Source organism: Geotrypetes seraphini, chromosome 10, assembly GCF_902459505.1.
Source record: "Geotrypetes seraphini chromosome 10, aGeoSer1.1, whole genome shotgun sequence".
Taxonomy (NCBI): domain Eukaryota; kingdom Metazoa; phylum Chordata; class Amphibia; order Gymnophiona; family Dermophiidae; genus Geotrypetes; species Geotrypetes seraphini.
Window position 1 is genome coordinate 47,985,761 of NC_047093.1, and position 17,889 is coordinate 48,003,649.

General features: G+C 45.3%; 1 protein-coding gene across 2 annotated transcripts in view; it reads right to left on the reverse strand.

The window, feature by feature from the left end:
* The window catches only part of GAS7 (growth arrest specific 7), a 93,938-nt gene that overhangs the window by 47,537 nt on the left and 28,512 nt on the right, over positions 1-17,889 (reverse strand). Inside the window, exon 1 of one of the 2 annotated variants that reach the window (XM_033961062.1) lies at positions 12,315-12,693. The exons of the other annotated variant lie outside the window; for it this stretch is intronic. Coding sequence (XP_033816953.1) covers positions 12,315-12,419 — 105 coding nt within the window. The 5' untranslated portion in view covers positions 12,420-12,693. Of the gene's footprint in view, positions 1-12,314; positions 12,694-17,889 lie in introns of those variants that run through there. 2 annotated transcript variants of the gene reach the window in all.

Here is a 17,889-nt window from a genome sequence, read left to right on the forward strand (position 1 = left end):
ACCCAAAATATAATGTTACCAGATGTCCGGGAAAACCCAGACATTTTAGAGGACTGTCAGGGCTCTCAGATGTACTTTCCAGGTTTTGGAAATCCCCGACGAGCTCCAGCTGCATCAGTAGGGCCTCTGAACATGTGCAGATGACTTCACACACATCTGTGCATGCTTCAGGCCCTCCAGATGTGGCTGGAGCTCATCTGGAAGAAGAGAGGAGGCTTTGTGGGGGCGGGACTGGAGTGGGGTGGGGCTGGCGGCAAAATGGGGTAGAACAGGGTCCGGGGTCATGTGTCTGGGGTTTCCCGGAGAAAAATATGGTAACCGTACCAAAATATAAAACATAAAGACACACAGAAAGAGTCTTTGGTGCACTTTTATTGTCCATCACGAGTGTAAAGATCTATGGATAAGTTGTGTTTGGACATGCCATCTTTGAGTGTGGTGAAACTTTCTGGCCACTGTAAAACCATGTTGGCGGTACAGGGGCCAGTGTAGGGGAATACATTGCCCCTTGAGATAAGGCAGGTGTCTGGTATTTAAATAGTCAAAGCTAGACTATTTGAGTGAATTTTTTCCTTATAATTTCGTTTTTAGGCTTTAGTTCTGTAATTTTGCTGGGAGTTGTGCCTTTAGACTGCAGTTTGATTTTTTATTGTTATTTTTAATGATGTTTTTAGTTTTATTGTTTTAACTTTGTTATGTTGTATGTTTGTAAGTCATTTTATTATGTATGTTATGTTATTACCCGCCTAGAATTGTAGGATATTTGGGTTATACATTTTTAAATAAATACTACAGATACACACAAGCAGGTAGAAAAGATGACTGTAAAAACTAGTAGGATGCCTGGGTGAACTGGAAGAGGAATGGCCAGCAGGAAAACAGAGATGGTAGTGCCTCTATTTGGAGTACTGTGTGTAGAACATACCTCAAAATGGTCAGTGGTCTTGAAACAGACTTAGAGCTCCTTTTACTAAGGTGCGCTAGCATTTTTAGCACATGCAGGACATTAGTGCATGCTACGCGGCTAGAACTAACGCCAGCTCAATGCTGGCGTTAAGGTCTAGCACGTGCGGCAATTTAGCACACGCTATTCAATATATATACTGTACTTTGGAAGATAGACAAGAGAAGGGAGATATGATAGAAACCTAAGGTTGCTAACTGGATCCTGATTTGCCCAATACGGTTGATCCAAGAAGTGTAAAGTTATGCACCTTGGTAGCGGAAACCCTTGCAGAACGGTGAGACCTTAACTAGAACTGTTACAGAACGGGACCAGGGAGTAATCATTAGTGAAGATATGAAGGCTGCCGATCAAGTGGAGAAAGCTTCATCCAAGGCTAGACAAATGCTGAGTTGCAACCGGAGAAGTTTCGTCAGCCGAAAGCCTGAAGTGGTAATACCGCTTTACAGGTCCATGGTGAGACCACATCTGGAATACTGTGTTCAATTTTGGAGGCCACATTATCAAAAGGATGTGCTGAGAATAGAGTCGGTTCAGAGACTGGCCACTAGGATGGTCTCAGGACTCAAGGATCTCCCATATGAAGAACGTCTAGGTAGGTTGCAGCTATACTCTCTCGAGGAACGCAGAGAGGGGAGACATGATAGAGATGTTCAAATATGTTACTGGCCGTATGGAGATGGAAGAAGACATCTTTTTCCTTACAGGATCTATGGCAACAAGAGGGCATCCGCTAAAAATCAGGGGTGGGAGATTTCATGGGGACATTAGAAAACATTTCTTCACCGAAAGGGTGGTTGATCATTGGAATGATCTTCCACTTCAGGTAGTAGAGGCCAACAATGTGCTCGCTTTTAAGAATAAATGGGATAAACATGTGGGTTCACTTCGAGGAAGTGCTTAGGGGGGTGGGTTAACCGAGTGGGTAGACTTGTTGGGCCGTCGGCCCTTTTCTGCCATCATATTCTATATTTCTATGTTACCCCACTGCATGCCCAGACTTGTAGTCTTGGTTTTCTTAGGGAATGCAATGGGGAAATCAGAACTAGAAGCCCCTGCATTCAATGGGATAATTTCAGGACTGGATCTACCATGGCAGGCAAATCTGAATCAAGCTGGCAACCCTAAAGAGACCATAAATATCCACGGCACAGATGAACTTCTTTTCATTGAGCAGAAGCTCTGGGACAAGGAGGCATAGGACGAAGGTGATAAGGGACTCAGGAGACAAGAACATAACATAAATTCAAGAAAGCATTCATCGAATAGAAGTCTAAGGGAGCAAAGAAAATATCAGAAGCAGCATTTTGGTCCTTGAAAGCTCATGCCACAATAAATTGGTTGTGGCATAAGATGCCACTTCCCTCTGTCAATTTTGTTACACCAGACATATATACAATTATTCCTTTAAACCAGGGGTGTCCAACCTTTTGGCTTCCCTGGGCCGCATTGGCCGAAAAAAAATTTTCAGGGGCCGCACAAACGTGCAAACGCTGCAGCAAAACAGAAGAGGGAGCTGGCAAGACAGTAAACACCCGGAGGCAGCAGAGGAAAACACTGCATCGCCCTCGACCGAGGCCGCACAAAATACTTCATGGGGCCGCAGATTGGACACCCCTGCTTTAAACACTTTTAAGGGAAAGAATGGATTGTAAAGCTTAGTAGACGGTATGTATGTGCAGACTGGAAAAGCCACGCTGTCTTTATCATTTTCTATGTTTCTAGGCTGACTAGATGGGCTGGGGGATACATTTGCTGCTGTGCACTTCCACATTAGCACTAGAGAATGACACGGTGACAAAATTCATCACCGTCCCCGTCCCCGCGGATAACCGCAGGAAACCATCTTCATGTCATTCTTTAAGGAAAGAGGGAAGAATCAGAGTATGAATGGCCACAACCACTGACCCGCAAGCTTTGCTTTGAAGAATGCTGGTGTAGAGGGACTGAGGTTGAGATAGACACTACAGAATGACAGTCTCTGGTATCCAGAGCAGATATTGTGATGTCATAATGCCTCATTCCACCAGTGCCTGAGAACCAATCACATCAGTGATGTCACAATGGCTTCATTATCCTTGGCTCACATAAGAATCAGAGTATGAATGGCCACAACCACTGACCCGCAAGCTTTGCTTTGAATAATGCTGGTGTAGAAGGACAGAGGATGAAATAGACACTAGAAAATGACATGGGTTTATTTCCCGCGGTTATCCGGGAACGGTGATGAATTTTGTCACCGTGTCATTCTCTAATTAGCACCTGCTTATTAGGAATGGACAGCCAATATATTTTTATGCCTTTTTATTCCTTTGGTCTTCATTCAGTAATGAATCTCATCAAGAGTGAACATTCTCTGCAAAAGAGTGCACACTGTCCCCTAGATCAATGTTTTTCAAACTGTGTGCCAACGCGCAGTGGTGTGCCCCGAAGAGATTCCGGGTGTGCCACGAGAGATTTCAGAATTATACTTTATTTTTAAAAAATTCCCTTCATAAGTATACACTAGAATAGATGACATGCATGTTGCGTACGCAAGAGTCTGTCAATGTTATGAGCGTCTGTGTGCGTAAGAATATGACCGCCCAGACAAGCATCATTCTTTGACATGATTGGTCCTTGGAAACTAACGGCAAGTAACTTTATTTTTATTTTTATTGAGCAACAAAGCAATTGAGGTTTTGTTACTGTCTGGATCGTCTTATCTTTGCGAAGTTGGATTTTCAGCTCTGACAGAAATTAAATTGGGGAAAAAAAAGAGAACGACTGCAGATAGTAGATGATGAAATGCGTGTTTGCTTCTTGACTACTGAGCCACGTTTTGTGTTAATTTGCCCTCAAAAACAAGTACTGTACATCCATCACATTGATTAGCAATTCTATTCTATCTACTTCAGTTTCACCACAGTTACAATTACCCATACATAGCTTGAAGAACTTTTAGGGCTCCTTTTATCAAGGTGCACTATGGGGGTTAGCGCGTCGGACATTTCTTCACGCGCTAACTCCCGCGGCACACCAAAAAACTAACGCCTCATCAATGGAGGCGGCAGGCGGTTGAATGCGCGGTATTCCGCGCGTTAACCGCCTAACACAGCTTGATAAAAGGAGCCCTAAATAAATAAATAACTCTCAAATTGAATTTTTTGTTGGCATTGCAATTTTATAATCTAATATAATAAAACGGTAAGCCGCGCATGCGTACTTCCTAAGCGTGCATCCGTTTTCCGTGAGCTGTAGCACACATAGGAAGTGCGCATGCGCGGCTTATGGTCTGGCCTCACAAGGCAAGACAAGTTGATGTCGGCTGCTGGCCGCCCCAAGCTCGCTCTCTCTCTGGCGGCCCGAGGCAGATGTCGGCCGCGGCAGCTGCTGGCCACCCGAAGCTCTCTCTCTCTCTTCCTCCCCCCCCCCCCCCAGGCGGATGTCGGCCGCGGCAGCTGCTGTCGGCGGCTGCAGGCCGTTAACATAAGTAGGGCATGGAGTTCAGCAGGAAGGTATGGGGGGGAGGAAAATACTGCACAGGGAAGTGGGGTGGGAGGGAAATGCTGCAACACACAGAAATGGAGGGGCAGAAAAGGGGTTGATGGACAGGGGAACAGGTGCTGAGGAACAGGGAGGGGGCAGAAAAATGAAGACAGGGGGAACAGGAAGGAGGTGATAATGGACAGGGGGAGGTAAAACAAAGGGAGAAGGGCTTCTGCTGGATAAGGTGAGCAGTGATGGGGTGATGAAGGACACAGGGGAGGTAAAAGGAAGGGAGAATGGACAGGGGGAGCAGGCAAGGGGTGGTAGTGGACAGCCAAGGAAAAAAAAACAACAGATAGAAATACAGAAAGCGGCTAAGGAGAGAGAGAAAAAATTATAGACAGACACACACACATATATTCTAGCACCCGTTAATGTAACGGGCTATAAGACTAGTTGTAATTATAATGTGCCACGAAAAACATTTCCTCCGTTTAGTGTGCCAGAGCTAAAAATGTTTGAGAGACACTGCTCTAGATTATTGAATATAGGTTGCCAAATTTGGGCATAAATCTCAGATAGGCACTGAAAATAATTAGTTAATAGACTCCAATGATTTAATTATTTTGTAGCTAGCAAGCACTTAATTGGCATTAATTATAGTTTGGGTGCTGATCTGGCTACATGCTATTCAGTAACAATGAGAGCCTAAATTGGATTGCATGCTACTCAGAAGGGATATGGTAATGGGAGAGGCATGTTGGATCAGGGGCAGTGGTGTAGGAAGGGGGGGCGGACCACTCCGGGCACCACAAACAGAACGAAGAAGGTTATCATGCCACTGTACCTGGCCATGGTACGCCCCCACCTGGAATACTGCATCCAGCATTGGTCGCTGTACATGAAGGACACGGTACTACTCATAAGAACATAAGAAGTTGCCTCCGCAGGGTCAGATCAAAGGTCCATCGCGCCCAGCAGCCCATACCCACGGCGGCCCATCAGGTCCATGATTTAGCCATTGATTTAGCCCTGTAATCCCCCTTTTTCTTCTATCTATACTCTTCCTCCTCTATCTCTACTTTTATCTATACCCCTCAATCCCCCTATCCTTCAGGAATCTATCCAATCCCTCTTTGAATCCCTGTAGCGTGCTCTGCCCTATCACAACCTCCGGGAGCATGTTCCATGTGTCCACCACTCTCTGGGTGAAGAAGAACTCGAAAGAGGCCAGAGAAGAGCGACTATAATGGTTAAGGGGCTGGAGGAGTTGCTATACAGTGAGAGATTAGAGAAATTGGGCCTCTGCTCCCCGAGAGGGGACATGATCAAAACATTCAAGATAATGAAGGGAATAGACTTAGTGGATAAAGACAGGTTGTTCACCCTCTCCAAGGTAGAGAGAACGAGAGGGCACTCTCTGAAGCTAAAAGGGGATAGATTCCGTACAAACGTAAGGAAGTTCTTCACCCAGAGAGTGGTAGAACACTGGAGTCTGTCATAAGGGAAAACACCCTCCAGGGATTCAAGACAAAGTTGGACAAGTTCCTGCTGAACCAGAACGTACTTAGGTAAGGCTAGACTCAGGGCACTGGTCTTTGACCTAAGGGCCGCCAGGTGAACGGACTGCTGGGCACGATGGACCACTGGTCTGACCCAGCAGCGGAAATTCTAATGTTCTTATGGGCACACTGGCACCTCTTCTCCTCTCTGCTCCCAGCTATTTTCCACTCCTACCTTCACTTCCCTCCCACCACACCTCTAGCTCTTTGTCGATGCGAGCAACAGCTCCAACCTGCAGCTTGTGCTGGTGCTCCCTTCTGATGTTACTTCTAATAATAATAATAATAATTTATTTCTTATATACCGCCAAAGCCGTAGAAGTTTGAGGCGGTTTACAATAAACATAGAAACATAGAAACATAGAAGATGACGGCAGAAAAGGGCTACAGCCCATCAAGTCTGCCCACTCTGCTTACCCAGGGCTGGACAATCAGCGAATGGGTACAATCAGAGAAGGGGTACAATCAGCAAATACAATTGGTGAATAGGAACAATCAGCAAAATAGATACAATTAATAGATGTGAGCAGGGAGCTGGTACAATATAAGGGGTCAAGAGTAAGGTGAGAGGGAAGGAGGAGAAAGGAGATCTAGGGAACAAGGGTAGGGTAGGGGTCTTGGGCTACAAATCGGTTAAATAGATTAGTTTTTAATAATTTTCTGCAGTTTAGGTAGGATGAGGAGTGCGAGAAAATATTGCACAGCCAGTCATTTAGATGACCTACTTGGAAGGCTAGAGTTCTGTTCAGGTGTCTTTTGTAATGGCAGGCCTTTAGAGTTGGATGGCTGAAGAGATGAGCTTTGCGAGTGGGTCTGGATGGACGATCCATGGTAAAGTGGGGGACCATGTATAAGTGGGCCAAACCATGGATGGATTTGTAACAGAGGCAGGCAAACTTGAACAGCACTCTTGCTTCCAGTGGTAGCCAGTGGAGTTTTTGGTAGTAGGGAGTAATGTGTTCCCATTTTTTCAGCCTGGGTTCCGCGACTAGGAAGTGACATCAGAGGAAGAACCGATGCCAGCGCATACAGCAAGTTGAAGATGTTGCTCGCACCAGGAAAGCTAAACAGGAGGAAGAGGCATGGGAATGCACGGGGGGGGAGGGGGCGGGAAGAAACATGGGAGGTGGTGTAGAAGAGGGGGGTGCCATTGCCCCTGGTGTCTCCCATTCTTGCTATGCAAGTAGACAGGAGCATTCATAAAAAACGTGTGCAGTGTTACAAAATAGGGGGAATCTGTATCCAAATTGTGCACCAGGGTTTACCGTACACCAAATTTCATCTGGTGTAAGTCCTCATGGCTAAAGTTGAGTGCCGAATGTGGCACTCTATGCTATTCTACAGAATGCTTACCCCTAATGGCCCTTTATAGAATAGCACTGAGTGCCAAATTTTATCAGAACTTAATTTTTGGGTAGATGTGAATTGCTTATTTACTCTTTCCAAAATACTAGGACTAAGGGGCATGCGATAAAGCTATGAAGTAGTAGATTTAAAACAAACCGGAAAAAATATTTCTTCACACAACATGTAATTAAACTCTAGAATTCATTATTGTAGAAATTCGTTACTGTAGAAATCAGTTAGCTTAGTGGGGTTTAAAAAAAGGTTTGGATACTTTCCTAAAAGAGAAGTCCATAGGCCATTATTGAGATGGCTTGGGGAAATCCACTCCTTATTCCTAGGATAAGCAGTATAGAAGCTGTTTTGCTGCTTGGGATCTAGTTAGGTACTTGGGACCTGGGTTGGCCACTGTTGGAAACAGGATATTGGGCTTGATGGACCTTCGGTCTGTCCTAGTATGGCAACTCTTCTATTCTTATGTGAGCCAAATATAGGACATTGTGACATCACTGATGAGGTTGGCTCTTAAGCACTGGTGGAATGAGGCATTATGACATCACAATCTCAGCTCTGGAATGTTGCTTACTCTTTGGGTTTCTGCCAGGTACATGGGACCTGGGTTGGCCACTGTTGGAAACAGGATACTGGGCTTGATGGACCTTCGGTCTTTCCCAGTGTGTCAATTCTTATGTTCTTATGTTTGGCACAATTTATAGAATTTGGCTCTATGTATAAAAAGGATATGCTTGTCTTAAAGAAGGGGACATATACCCCTGAATTCTATAAACGGCACTTTGAGTTGCACGCACATTTGGATGTGCGCCCACTTACTGCTGATATTTTGCTTAACAAGCAATTAGCAATTAATTCATTTTAATTTATGCATGTAAATTTAGGTACACTTACACATGGCACACCAAAAGGCAGCATAGAAATGAAAGGCTCATGGGCGTTCCTCACAGTTACGCTAAACTTAGGTGCGTAGGTGGAGTTTTATTGCACTGATTTTTTTTAAGCATAACATATAGAATTTATTTATTTAAAAAATTTATATACCGTTTAAAACTACACGGTTTACATAATGTACATGCACACATAATAAAAGCAAATACATAATATAAATAGACATATAATAAAATAAACATGTGATACAGTATAAACAATCTTCAGAAAAATACCATAATGTGGGTAAAAAAGATCATGAATAGTTCATCAGCTTTACAAAAAATAGTGTACACTTTTTAAGACAGGTGCATCCTATTTACTCCTAGTGTGCACTCTGTAGGAAGAGTGTACATTGTCATCTTTGTTAAGGCTTTTTTTTTTAAACTAACCTCTTTGTTAAAGCTTTCTTTTAAACAGATAGACCCCAATGATGCTGACATTGGATGTATGTTTAATTTGTGAATGAGTCTATGCTCTTCTTTTCTCTGTTTGTGTATGTAAACTGTTACCCGCTTTGGTTGTTAAGCAGAATTGACATTTTTTTAAATAAATAAATAAATGGAAAGGGGGTGGGGCTTGATATACCATCTTTCTGTAGTTACAGTCAAAGTGGTTTATATGTTATATATAGGTACTTATTTTGTACCTGGGGCAATGGAGGGTTAAGTGACTTGCCCAGAGTCACAAGGAGCTGCAGTGGGAACTGAACCTTAGTTCAGCAGCGTAGCGAGGGTGAGCGGCGCCCGGGGTGGTGGTGCCCCTCCCCAGCCCTCTTCCCCGTACCTTTTTAACTTCGGCACCAGCAGCCCCCGACTTACTGCCTGCGTCGGCTTCAGCGCTCTATCTGACGTCACTTCCTATGTGCGGCTCCCGGAAGCGGTGTCAGAGAGAGCGCCGAAGCCGATGCAGGCCGTACGCTGGTGGCTGCTTGCGCCGAAGTTAAAAAGGTACGGGGAAGGGAAGGGGCGGGGAAGGAGTGGGAAGGGAGGGGGCGGATAGGAGGAAGGGGCAGGGGAAGGTGGGAAGGGGAAAGGAGCATGGGAAGGAGTGTGAAGGGAGGGGGAGAGGAGGAAGGGGCAGGGGGAAGGTGGGAAGGGGAAAGGAGCATGGAAAGGGGCAGGGGAAGGAGTGGGAAAGGAGGGGCGGAGAGGAGGAAGGGGCAGGGGAAGGTGGGAAGGGGAAAGGAGCATGGGAAGGGGCAGGGGAAGGAGTGGGAAGGGAGGGGGGAGAGGAGGAATGTTTCCAGCGCCCCAAGGAAGATGACGCCTGGGGTGGACCGCCCCTCTCGCCTCCCCAGCCCCTCTTACTATGCCACTGACCCAGTTCTGCAGGTTCTCAGGCTCCCGCACTAACCTCTAGGCTACTCTTCCACTGTCATTGCCATTAATACATATTATTAGTAAATAAATCCCATTGCATGAAATAGGACCTGCGTTAGCTTGTGCATGAATGCAGGCTAGCATGTGCTAACACGGTGTAGTGCTGTTCAGTACTTATTTACATATCTATATGCTTCCTTCGTCAAGTACATCAAGGCAGTTTACATAGGAAAGCCCCTGGAGGTCTTTATCTGCCATGGTAAGTTATGTCTCTGTGTTTCTAATTTTGAAAGCACAACTTCATCTTTAAATAATTATGTTGGTCCATTAGCGGGTATCACAACCTGCAAAGAATCCTGTTTATCTGAGCCCTGCACTATCTAGACATGTACATACATGTGGTGGATATGTAACATACGATGGCAGACCCCTGGCATCCTTCCCCATTGTTATGTGCTTCCTGAATGCATTATATGGTTGAAGATTTAAGGAGCATTCTATTTGATCATTTTTTCATCTTACAGACTTAACCAATTAATGGAGGCGTGAGCTTTCGAGGAAAACGAGTCCACTTCGTCAGGTTTCTACAGTACATCACAAAGAATAACCTAGAGCTGCTAAAATTAATACCCTGTGGGGTTGCTCGACAAAACTCTGCCCGTGAAGACTTTCTTAGCTAGAAGCCTCACAGAGCAATTAAAAAGCAATCTACAACAAGCAAACGCTCCTATTTATACAGCACTGTAATCAAACCCTGACCTACTGTATGCAGTCCCATGCTCTCCTTTCCTTATCTGACAGTTTATACCCCAGTGGCTGCTTTTACAAGCTGTCTCTGCTTGCTTCCTCACTCTGCACTCTCCAGCTGTAACATTACTGCCTCGCTTTTTTCTCCCTGCAAGCAACTCTGCTCTCTTTCTCATCCCCAGTCTCTTTGCTCTTTTTCTCTTCTTGCAGGGGTCTCTGCTCTCCTTTCTCGATATGTTCCTGATTCCTGCAAACCTCTACGCTCTCCTGTTTTCTCTGTATGCTCCTGATCCTATGTTTCCCTGTAGGTGTCTCTTCCTATTTTTTTTCCTTCTTCAGTCTCAGCTCTTCTTTCTCTGAACATTCCCTTCCTCAGTCTCTCCAACTGCAGCTCTCTTGCCCTCTAAGCCCCTGCTGCAAGTGGCTGTGCATGTCTTCTCTCCTGCTCCCCTTTCACTGACCCTTTCCCTGTAGCTGTCTCTTCCTATTTTTTTTTCCTTCTTCAGTCTCAGCTCTTCATTCTCCGAACATTCCCTTCCTCAGTCTCTCCAACTGCAGCTCTCTTGCCCTCTAAGCCCCTGCTGCAAGTGGCTGTGCATGTCTTCTCTCCTGCTCCCCTTTCACTGACCCTTTCCCTGTAGCTGTCTCTTCCTATTTTTTTTCCTTCTTCAGTCTCAGCTCTTCTTTCTCCGAACATTCCCTTCCTCAGTCTCTCCAACTGCAGCTCTCTTGCCCTCTAAGCCCCTGCTGCAAGTGGCTGTGCATGTCTTCTCTCCTGCTCCCCTTTCACTGACCCTTTCCCTGTAGCTGTCTCTTCCTATTTTTTTTCCTTCTTCAGTCTCAGCTCTTCTTTCTCCGAACATTCCCTTCCTCAGTCTCTCCAACTGCAGCTCTCTTGCCCTTATGCCCCTGCTGCAAGTGGCTGTATATGTCTTTTCTCCTGCTCCCCTTTCACTGACCCTTTCCCTATAGCTGTCTCTTTCTATTTTTTTTTTCCTTCTTCAGTCTCAGCTCTTCTTTCTCCGAACATTCCCTTCCTCAGTCTCTCCAACTGCAGCTCTCTTGCCCTCTAAGCCCCTGCTGCAAGTGGCTATTCATGTCTTCTCTCCTGCTCCCCTTCCGCTAACCCTTGCCTAGTCTGACCCTTTCCCTGTAGCTGTCTCTTCCTATTTTTTTTCCTTCTTCAGTCTCAGCTCTTCTTTCTCCGAACATTCCCTTCCTCAGTCTCTCCAACTGCAGCTCTCTTGCCCTCTAAGCCCCTGCTGCAAGTGACTGTTCATGTCTTCTCTCCTGCTCCCCTTTCATTGACCCTTGCCTAGTCTGACCCTTTCCCTGTAGCTGTCTCTTTCTATTTTTTTTTTTCCTTCTTCAGTCTCAGCTCTTCTTTCTTTGAACATTCCCTTCCTCAGTCTCTGCAACTGCAGCTCTCTTGCCCGCTAAGCCCCTGCTGCAAGTGGCTGTTCATGTCTTCTCTCCTGCTCCCCTTTCACTGACCCTTGCCTAGTCTGACCCTTTCCCTGTAGCTGTCTCTTTCTATTTTTTTTTTTCCTTCTTCAGTCTCAGCTCTTCTTTCTTTGAACATTCCCTTCCTCAGTCTCTCCAACTGCAGCTCTCTTGCCCTCTAAGCCCCTGCTGCAAGTGGCTGTTCATGTCTTCTCTCCTGCTCCCCTTTCGCTGACCCTTGCCTGGTCTTTCCCTGCAAGGGTCTCGTCTCCCCTCCATTTTCTCTGTGGGCTCCAGCCTCTCTCTGGACGGACTGAGCCTGAATTATAACTGCGATTAGTGGCTCTAGAACAAAAGCTAAACTGTAAATCTGAGGATAACTTCAGAAAAGGGGGGGAAAAAAGGCCGTGTAAACTTCATGTTTACATTCCTGGTCGACTGCATCATTTCTGTTCTGCCGGCTGGGTTTCCATGGCAACCCCGCTCGCTAAGGCCCCCAACTCGCGCTTGCTTTTCACTTACAGTGATCGTGGTCTCCTTGCTCCGCCTTTTCGCTGTCAACCGGGAGCCTGGACTCTGAGGCGAGAAGCAAGAGGAATCGTCAAAGCTGCTCTCGATATCTGCCATGTTTTTTGTGCTCCCTTCGACGCTGCTGTGTGCGGGTGCAGGCAGGTGCCGGGAAGCGCTTCGGTGCGGGTGACAGCCCCGAGCTCCGGCGCTGCCTGCAGAAGCTGCAAACGCTTCCCCACACCTCCCTTCCAATCAGCGCTGAAACGTGGGCGCTTAACCCCGCAATTGCCACGGCACTGCTGCAGAAGACGGTCATGGGGACTCGCAGCTTACGGCTCTCGTGACTCAGGCTCTGTTTGTTTAAGTTGTGGGATGGGAGGGTGTGAGTGAGCGAGGATAAGAAATGACATAGATTGTCTTCACATGTTGTGCTGGGGGGAGGGGGGAGTGCACCATTAATTCACAAACACAGCTCCCAGAACCCTATTTATGACAATAATATGAACTTTTTTTTTTTAAACAGTGAAGGTGCATTAGTAATGACTGTACCTGAAAAGGTGCTGGAGTGGGGGCTCACTAAGCATCTTATGATACTTAAAGACACCAATGCACCTTTCTTTAGGTAGGTGCCATTCACAGAGTATATAAGCAGGGCGGGATTAATTTGTCGAGGGCCCCTAGGCACACAAGTACACTGGGCCCCCCTACCCCACCATGCGCCCAGGCGGAAACAGGAAGTGTCGTCAGAGGGAAGCATTGCTTGCTTGTCTTGCTTTCCGTCGATGGGGTGGGGGGGAAGACACGTTGCTGATCAGGGGGGGGCAGCGTTGCCTGATCGGGGGGGGGGGGCGCATTGCCGATCGATGCTGGAGGGGCCCATCGCCGTTTGGAAAAAACAATGTTGATGCCCTCCTTCATCGGGCCCCCATGACCTTTTCGGGCCCTAGGCACGTGCCTACTGGTTAATCCTGCCCTGTATATGAGCTCACCTTGGTGGTACCTACCAACTGGAAAGGTAAATTAGCACATGCAGAGGGATGTTGCAGCTGTCATGCACACAGAAAATGGTGACTGGTGCCCAATGTCTCCATTTCCCCATCATCTCTCCCTTCTCTCTGCACCCTCTGTGTCGTTCCTCCTCCTTCCTACACAGTGTGCCCTGATTTTCCTTTTTTTTTTTTAAGGTACAGCAGGGTCAGGTTTCCACACCTTTCCAACCAATTTCCTGTTTGTTTTGACCCATTCTCTTTCCCAGCTCCTTTCCCCTCAGCATCCCCTCCCCTAACAACCTCTTCTGCTAGCGCTAATTTAAAAATAGTGTGGTATCACAGCTTGCTTACCATTCTTACTGTTCCCACCTCCTCTCATAGCTGTTGGATTGCCTTCCTTTTCACTTAACAGCAAATAGGCAGTGAGAGAAACTGGAACAAGCAGTAAAGAGGGTAGGGGAGGTAGGAAGCATTGAAGTACTTAAATCAGGACCTATATCTATTGCAGGGTGTAAAATTACATCCCTGATTAGCTGTCGGTAGAGTTTCCAAGGCTTTCAAAATATTCCAGAGGGACTATGCAATTCTGGACCACTTGATCTGCAATCACGTATCCGTTCCTGACCTTGTTACTCTGTTTGATTCTATTCATTCTTCAGGGCACCATACTGCTTCATTTTATAAAAACATGGCCCAGGCATCCTATATGGGTGTCCTGGGAACTCAGTTGATAAGGGGCTCTGAAACCCATGCTCACACTCAGGAGGAATGGGTTGATTGTTGGCTGAAAACTGTACGATATCATACAGGGCTTTCTGTGCTTCCGTTAAACTTGCTAAATTGGACTCTTTCAAATCCAATCTCTGTTTTCATTGCAAGTTAGCCCCAGGGATGCTAGGTCACATACTTTTTTTTCTTGTGTTCTGATCCAGCCATTCTGTCGGAAGGTTTGGAGAATTATGTGCCAGGTTTTTTTTGGGTTGTTTTTTTTGCAATTATCCTTTCTTATTCCATTGTTTTCTGGAAGGCAACTGCCCTCTCTTAATGGATATCACCAGCCAACTCTCATCTATTTAGTATTTTAAAGGTGAGGGCTACTCAGGGTGTCCTAAGTACTTGGAAAGACTCATCACATCTGAACACCACTTTTTGGTGAAACCTGATCTGCCTTATTGCCAATTATGAGGCAGTTGCTGTAGAGAGGATGGGTCAGTCAGACTCTAGATAACAAAGACATGTGGTCTTCACTTGAGTTGAATGTGCAAGGACTAAATGGGCGTGCTTAGATAATTCTGTGCCAGCTGATCTACTGATTGCTGTTCATTCTATAGCTCTAATTGTTTTGTTCGTTTTCTTATTTTTGTTATATTTTCTATATTTTTTTCAATAAAAAGATTTGAACTTGAAATATCCTATATAATAAAACCCTAGCCGGGCATGCGCACTTACCTGCGTGCTTCCGTGATCTCTGATCTGTGATCAGTAGGTCCGTGGCAAGCAGGAGTGCAGATGCTGCGGCCAGACAACTCGGAGAAACAGCACAGCCGCCGACTCCCCCCTCCCGCCCTCACTCACTGCCCAAACCACCACCGCCAAAGCCTCCTCCTTCTGGCCGGCTCATCCGCCTTTAAATTAAGAGAAAAGCGCTGCACCGCGCTAACGCTGGCCTCGCCGTCTTCTGTCCACTGTGACCCGCCCTCTCTGACTACTTCCTGTTTCCGCTAGGGTTGGCCGCAGTAGATAGAAGATGCCGAAGCCAGCGGTAGCGCGGTGCAGCGCTTTTCTATTAATTTCAACGCGGTGGCTGGGAAGGGGGCGGCGGAAAATGCTGATGCTGCACAGGGAAGGTCGGGAAATACTGCTTCACAGGCAAGTGTGAGACAGCTAGCACCCGTTAATGTAACGGGCTAAAATACTAGTATATATATATATATATTCCAAAGAAGTTGAATTTGCACATGTTTGAATCATGAGTACTAGTACCAATCACAGACTCATGGCTTAGTGGAAATAGGATGTCCATGGGGACTGCATGGTTCAGGGCAAGGGCACAGCTTTAAAGACCCTTATAATCTCTGGATTGCCCATTCAAAAAGAGTTGCACTGGAATGGGGATTGCGAAAATCCCGTGGGTGCGAAAGAAGTTGCTTCGTGATTCCTGCAAGGATGGAAGATGTTACTATGGGATTCCCGCAAGAGTGTAGTCAAAAATCTCTGGTGACTCTAGAATGAGGTTTGGAATGCAAGGAGAGAGGCAATTGGAGCACAAGAGTGAGGTTTGTCATGTATGGAGAGAGATAGGGGGGTAGTTAGAGCACCAGAAAGAGGCTTGGAATGCTCAGAGAGGCAGCTGGAACACCAGACTTCAGTTTGGAATACTCATTGATAGAATAATGAATAGCATGCAAAAAAAACCATGGGAAGATGCAGGGGTTGGGAGTAATCCATCCCCGCGGATAACCACAGGAAACCATCCCCATGTCATTCTTTAAAGAGAGAGGGAAGAATCAGAGTATGAATGGGCACAACCACTGACTTAAGTCTTGCATTAAAGAATGCTGGTGAAGAGGAATGAAGTTGAGATAGACATTAAAGAATGACATGGGATGGTTTCCCAGGGCTTTTTGCGGGGGAAGGAATGGTGATGAATTTGGTCACCGTGTCATTCTCTAGTTGGGAGGAAACAGAGGGTAGGGTTACCATTAAAAAAGAGGATGGCTTGAGATGTCTGGGTTTCACTTCCTTTGAAAGCAATGGAAGTAAGGAGGACGGATAGAGACATTTGGGTTTTACTTCCACTGAAAGCAATGGAAGTAAAACCCGGATGTCTCCTTTTTCTGGATAATTTTTCAAGCTTTACCTTATGTTTATATCAATTTTCAATTCATTTAATGTTGTTATATGTATGGACCTTCGGACTCCATCCGGGCACTTTGCTTTCGGATGCTCTACTCTTCGCGAGTCCAATCGTTATTAAATATGTTATGTACTTTGTTTTTAACTTTTCATTTTATATTGTTTCATTTTCTAAATATTACACTTGGAAGAACATCACTTAACTTATTGGTGATTAATTCTTCTTTCACCCCTCCCGACATGCATGTTTCAAAGAAACTTTTCTTCAGGGTCGAGGCAAATGTTTGTGGGAGCTTTTTTCATCTTGTAACATCTCCCACAAACGTTTACCTCAACCCTGAAGAAAAGTTTCTTTGAAACATGCATGTCGGGAGGGGTGAAAGAAGAATTAATCACCAATAAGTTAAGTGATGTTCTTCCAAGTGTAATATTTAGAAAATGAAACAATATAAAATGAAAAGTTAAAAACAAAGTACATAACATATTTAATAAAGATTGGACTCACGAAGAGTAGAGCATCCGATAGCAAAGAGCCCGGATGGAGTCCGAAGGTCCATACATATAACAACATTAAATGAATTGAAAATTGATATAAGCATAAGGTAAAGCTTGAAAAATTATATAAAAAAAGGGAATTAAAAGGCATTTAGGAATATATTTTGATATACTCAAACAGCGAGTGACATATCTATATAATTGTTCCTTTTTCTGGAGGCATATGGTAACCCTAGCTGCAAGCAAGTAAATAATAGCGTTGACATGATAGAAACATTCAAATATCTTATAGGCCGTATTGAGATGGAGGAAGATATCTTTTTCCTTACGGGTCTCACGGCAACAAGAGGGCATCTGCTCAAACTCAAGGGTGGGAGATTTCATGGTGACATCAGGAAATACTTCTTCACAGAGAGGGTGGTTGATCGATGGAATGGTCTTCCACATCAGGTAGTTGAGGCCAGTAACGCACTCGACTTCAAGGGACGATGGGATAAACATGTGGGTTCACTCCAGGGAAATGCTTAGAAGGAGGATTCTTGTTGAGGGAGGGTTCTTTGAGTGGGCAGACTTGTTGAGCCGATGACCCTTTTCTGCCGTCATACTCTATGTTTCTATGACTCCTGCAGGTATGGATGGGGATGGAAGAGATTAATTATGGGGATGGAATGGATCTTAGCACTATGGGTAGGTATGGGCTAGATGGGGACAGATGTGGAGATGGGTGAAATTTCTGTCCCTGTGCAACTTTCTAGCTCAAATTCCAGCTGAGGTCACAAAGGATAAAGGTTCGTGGATTTAGGGGCTTATTTTCAAAAATGAAAAATGTCCAAACATCTAAATCGTTATTTTCAAAACCCATTTTTTAGATGATTTTCTATGTGGTTCAGATGAGAGTTTCCAGGTTTATGCATTTTAGGCAGCAAGTAGAATGGTCTGAGTTTCTTTAGATGTGGCTATTCTTGTTCTGAAGTATTTTGATGAGATTGTTCAGCTGTTTTGCACAATCCTGCATGGATTCCTCAGTCGGTTTCTTGTAGCATGTATTAACTGAGAGCTCTCTGTGCCCTTCTTCTATGTATTTTTGTGCGGCCATAATCACTACAGAGCCTCCTTTGTCTGCGGGTTTGATGACAATGTTGTGCTTTTTCTGTAGGCTTTATATGGCAGCTCGTTCTAGCAGAGAGCGATTGTACAGAATTTTCTTTTCTTTGCTGGAAAGTTGTGATTTCATCTGATGTCTGAAA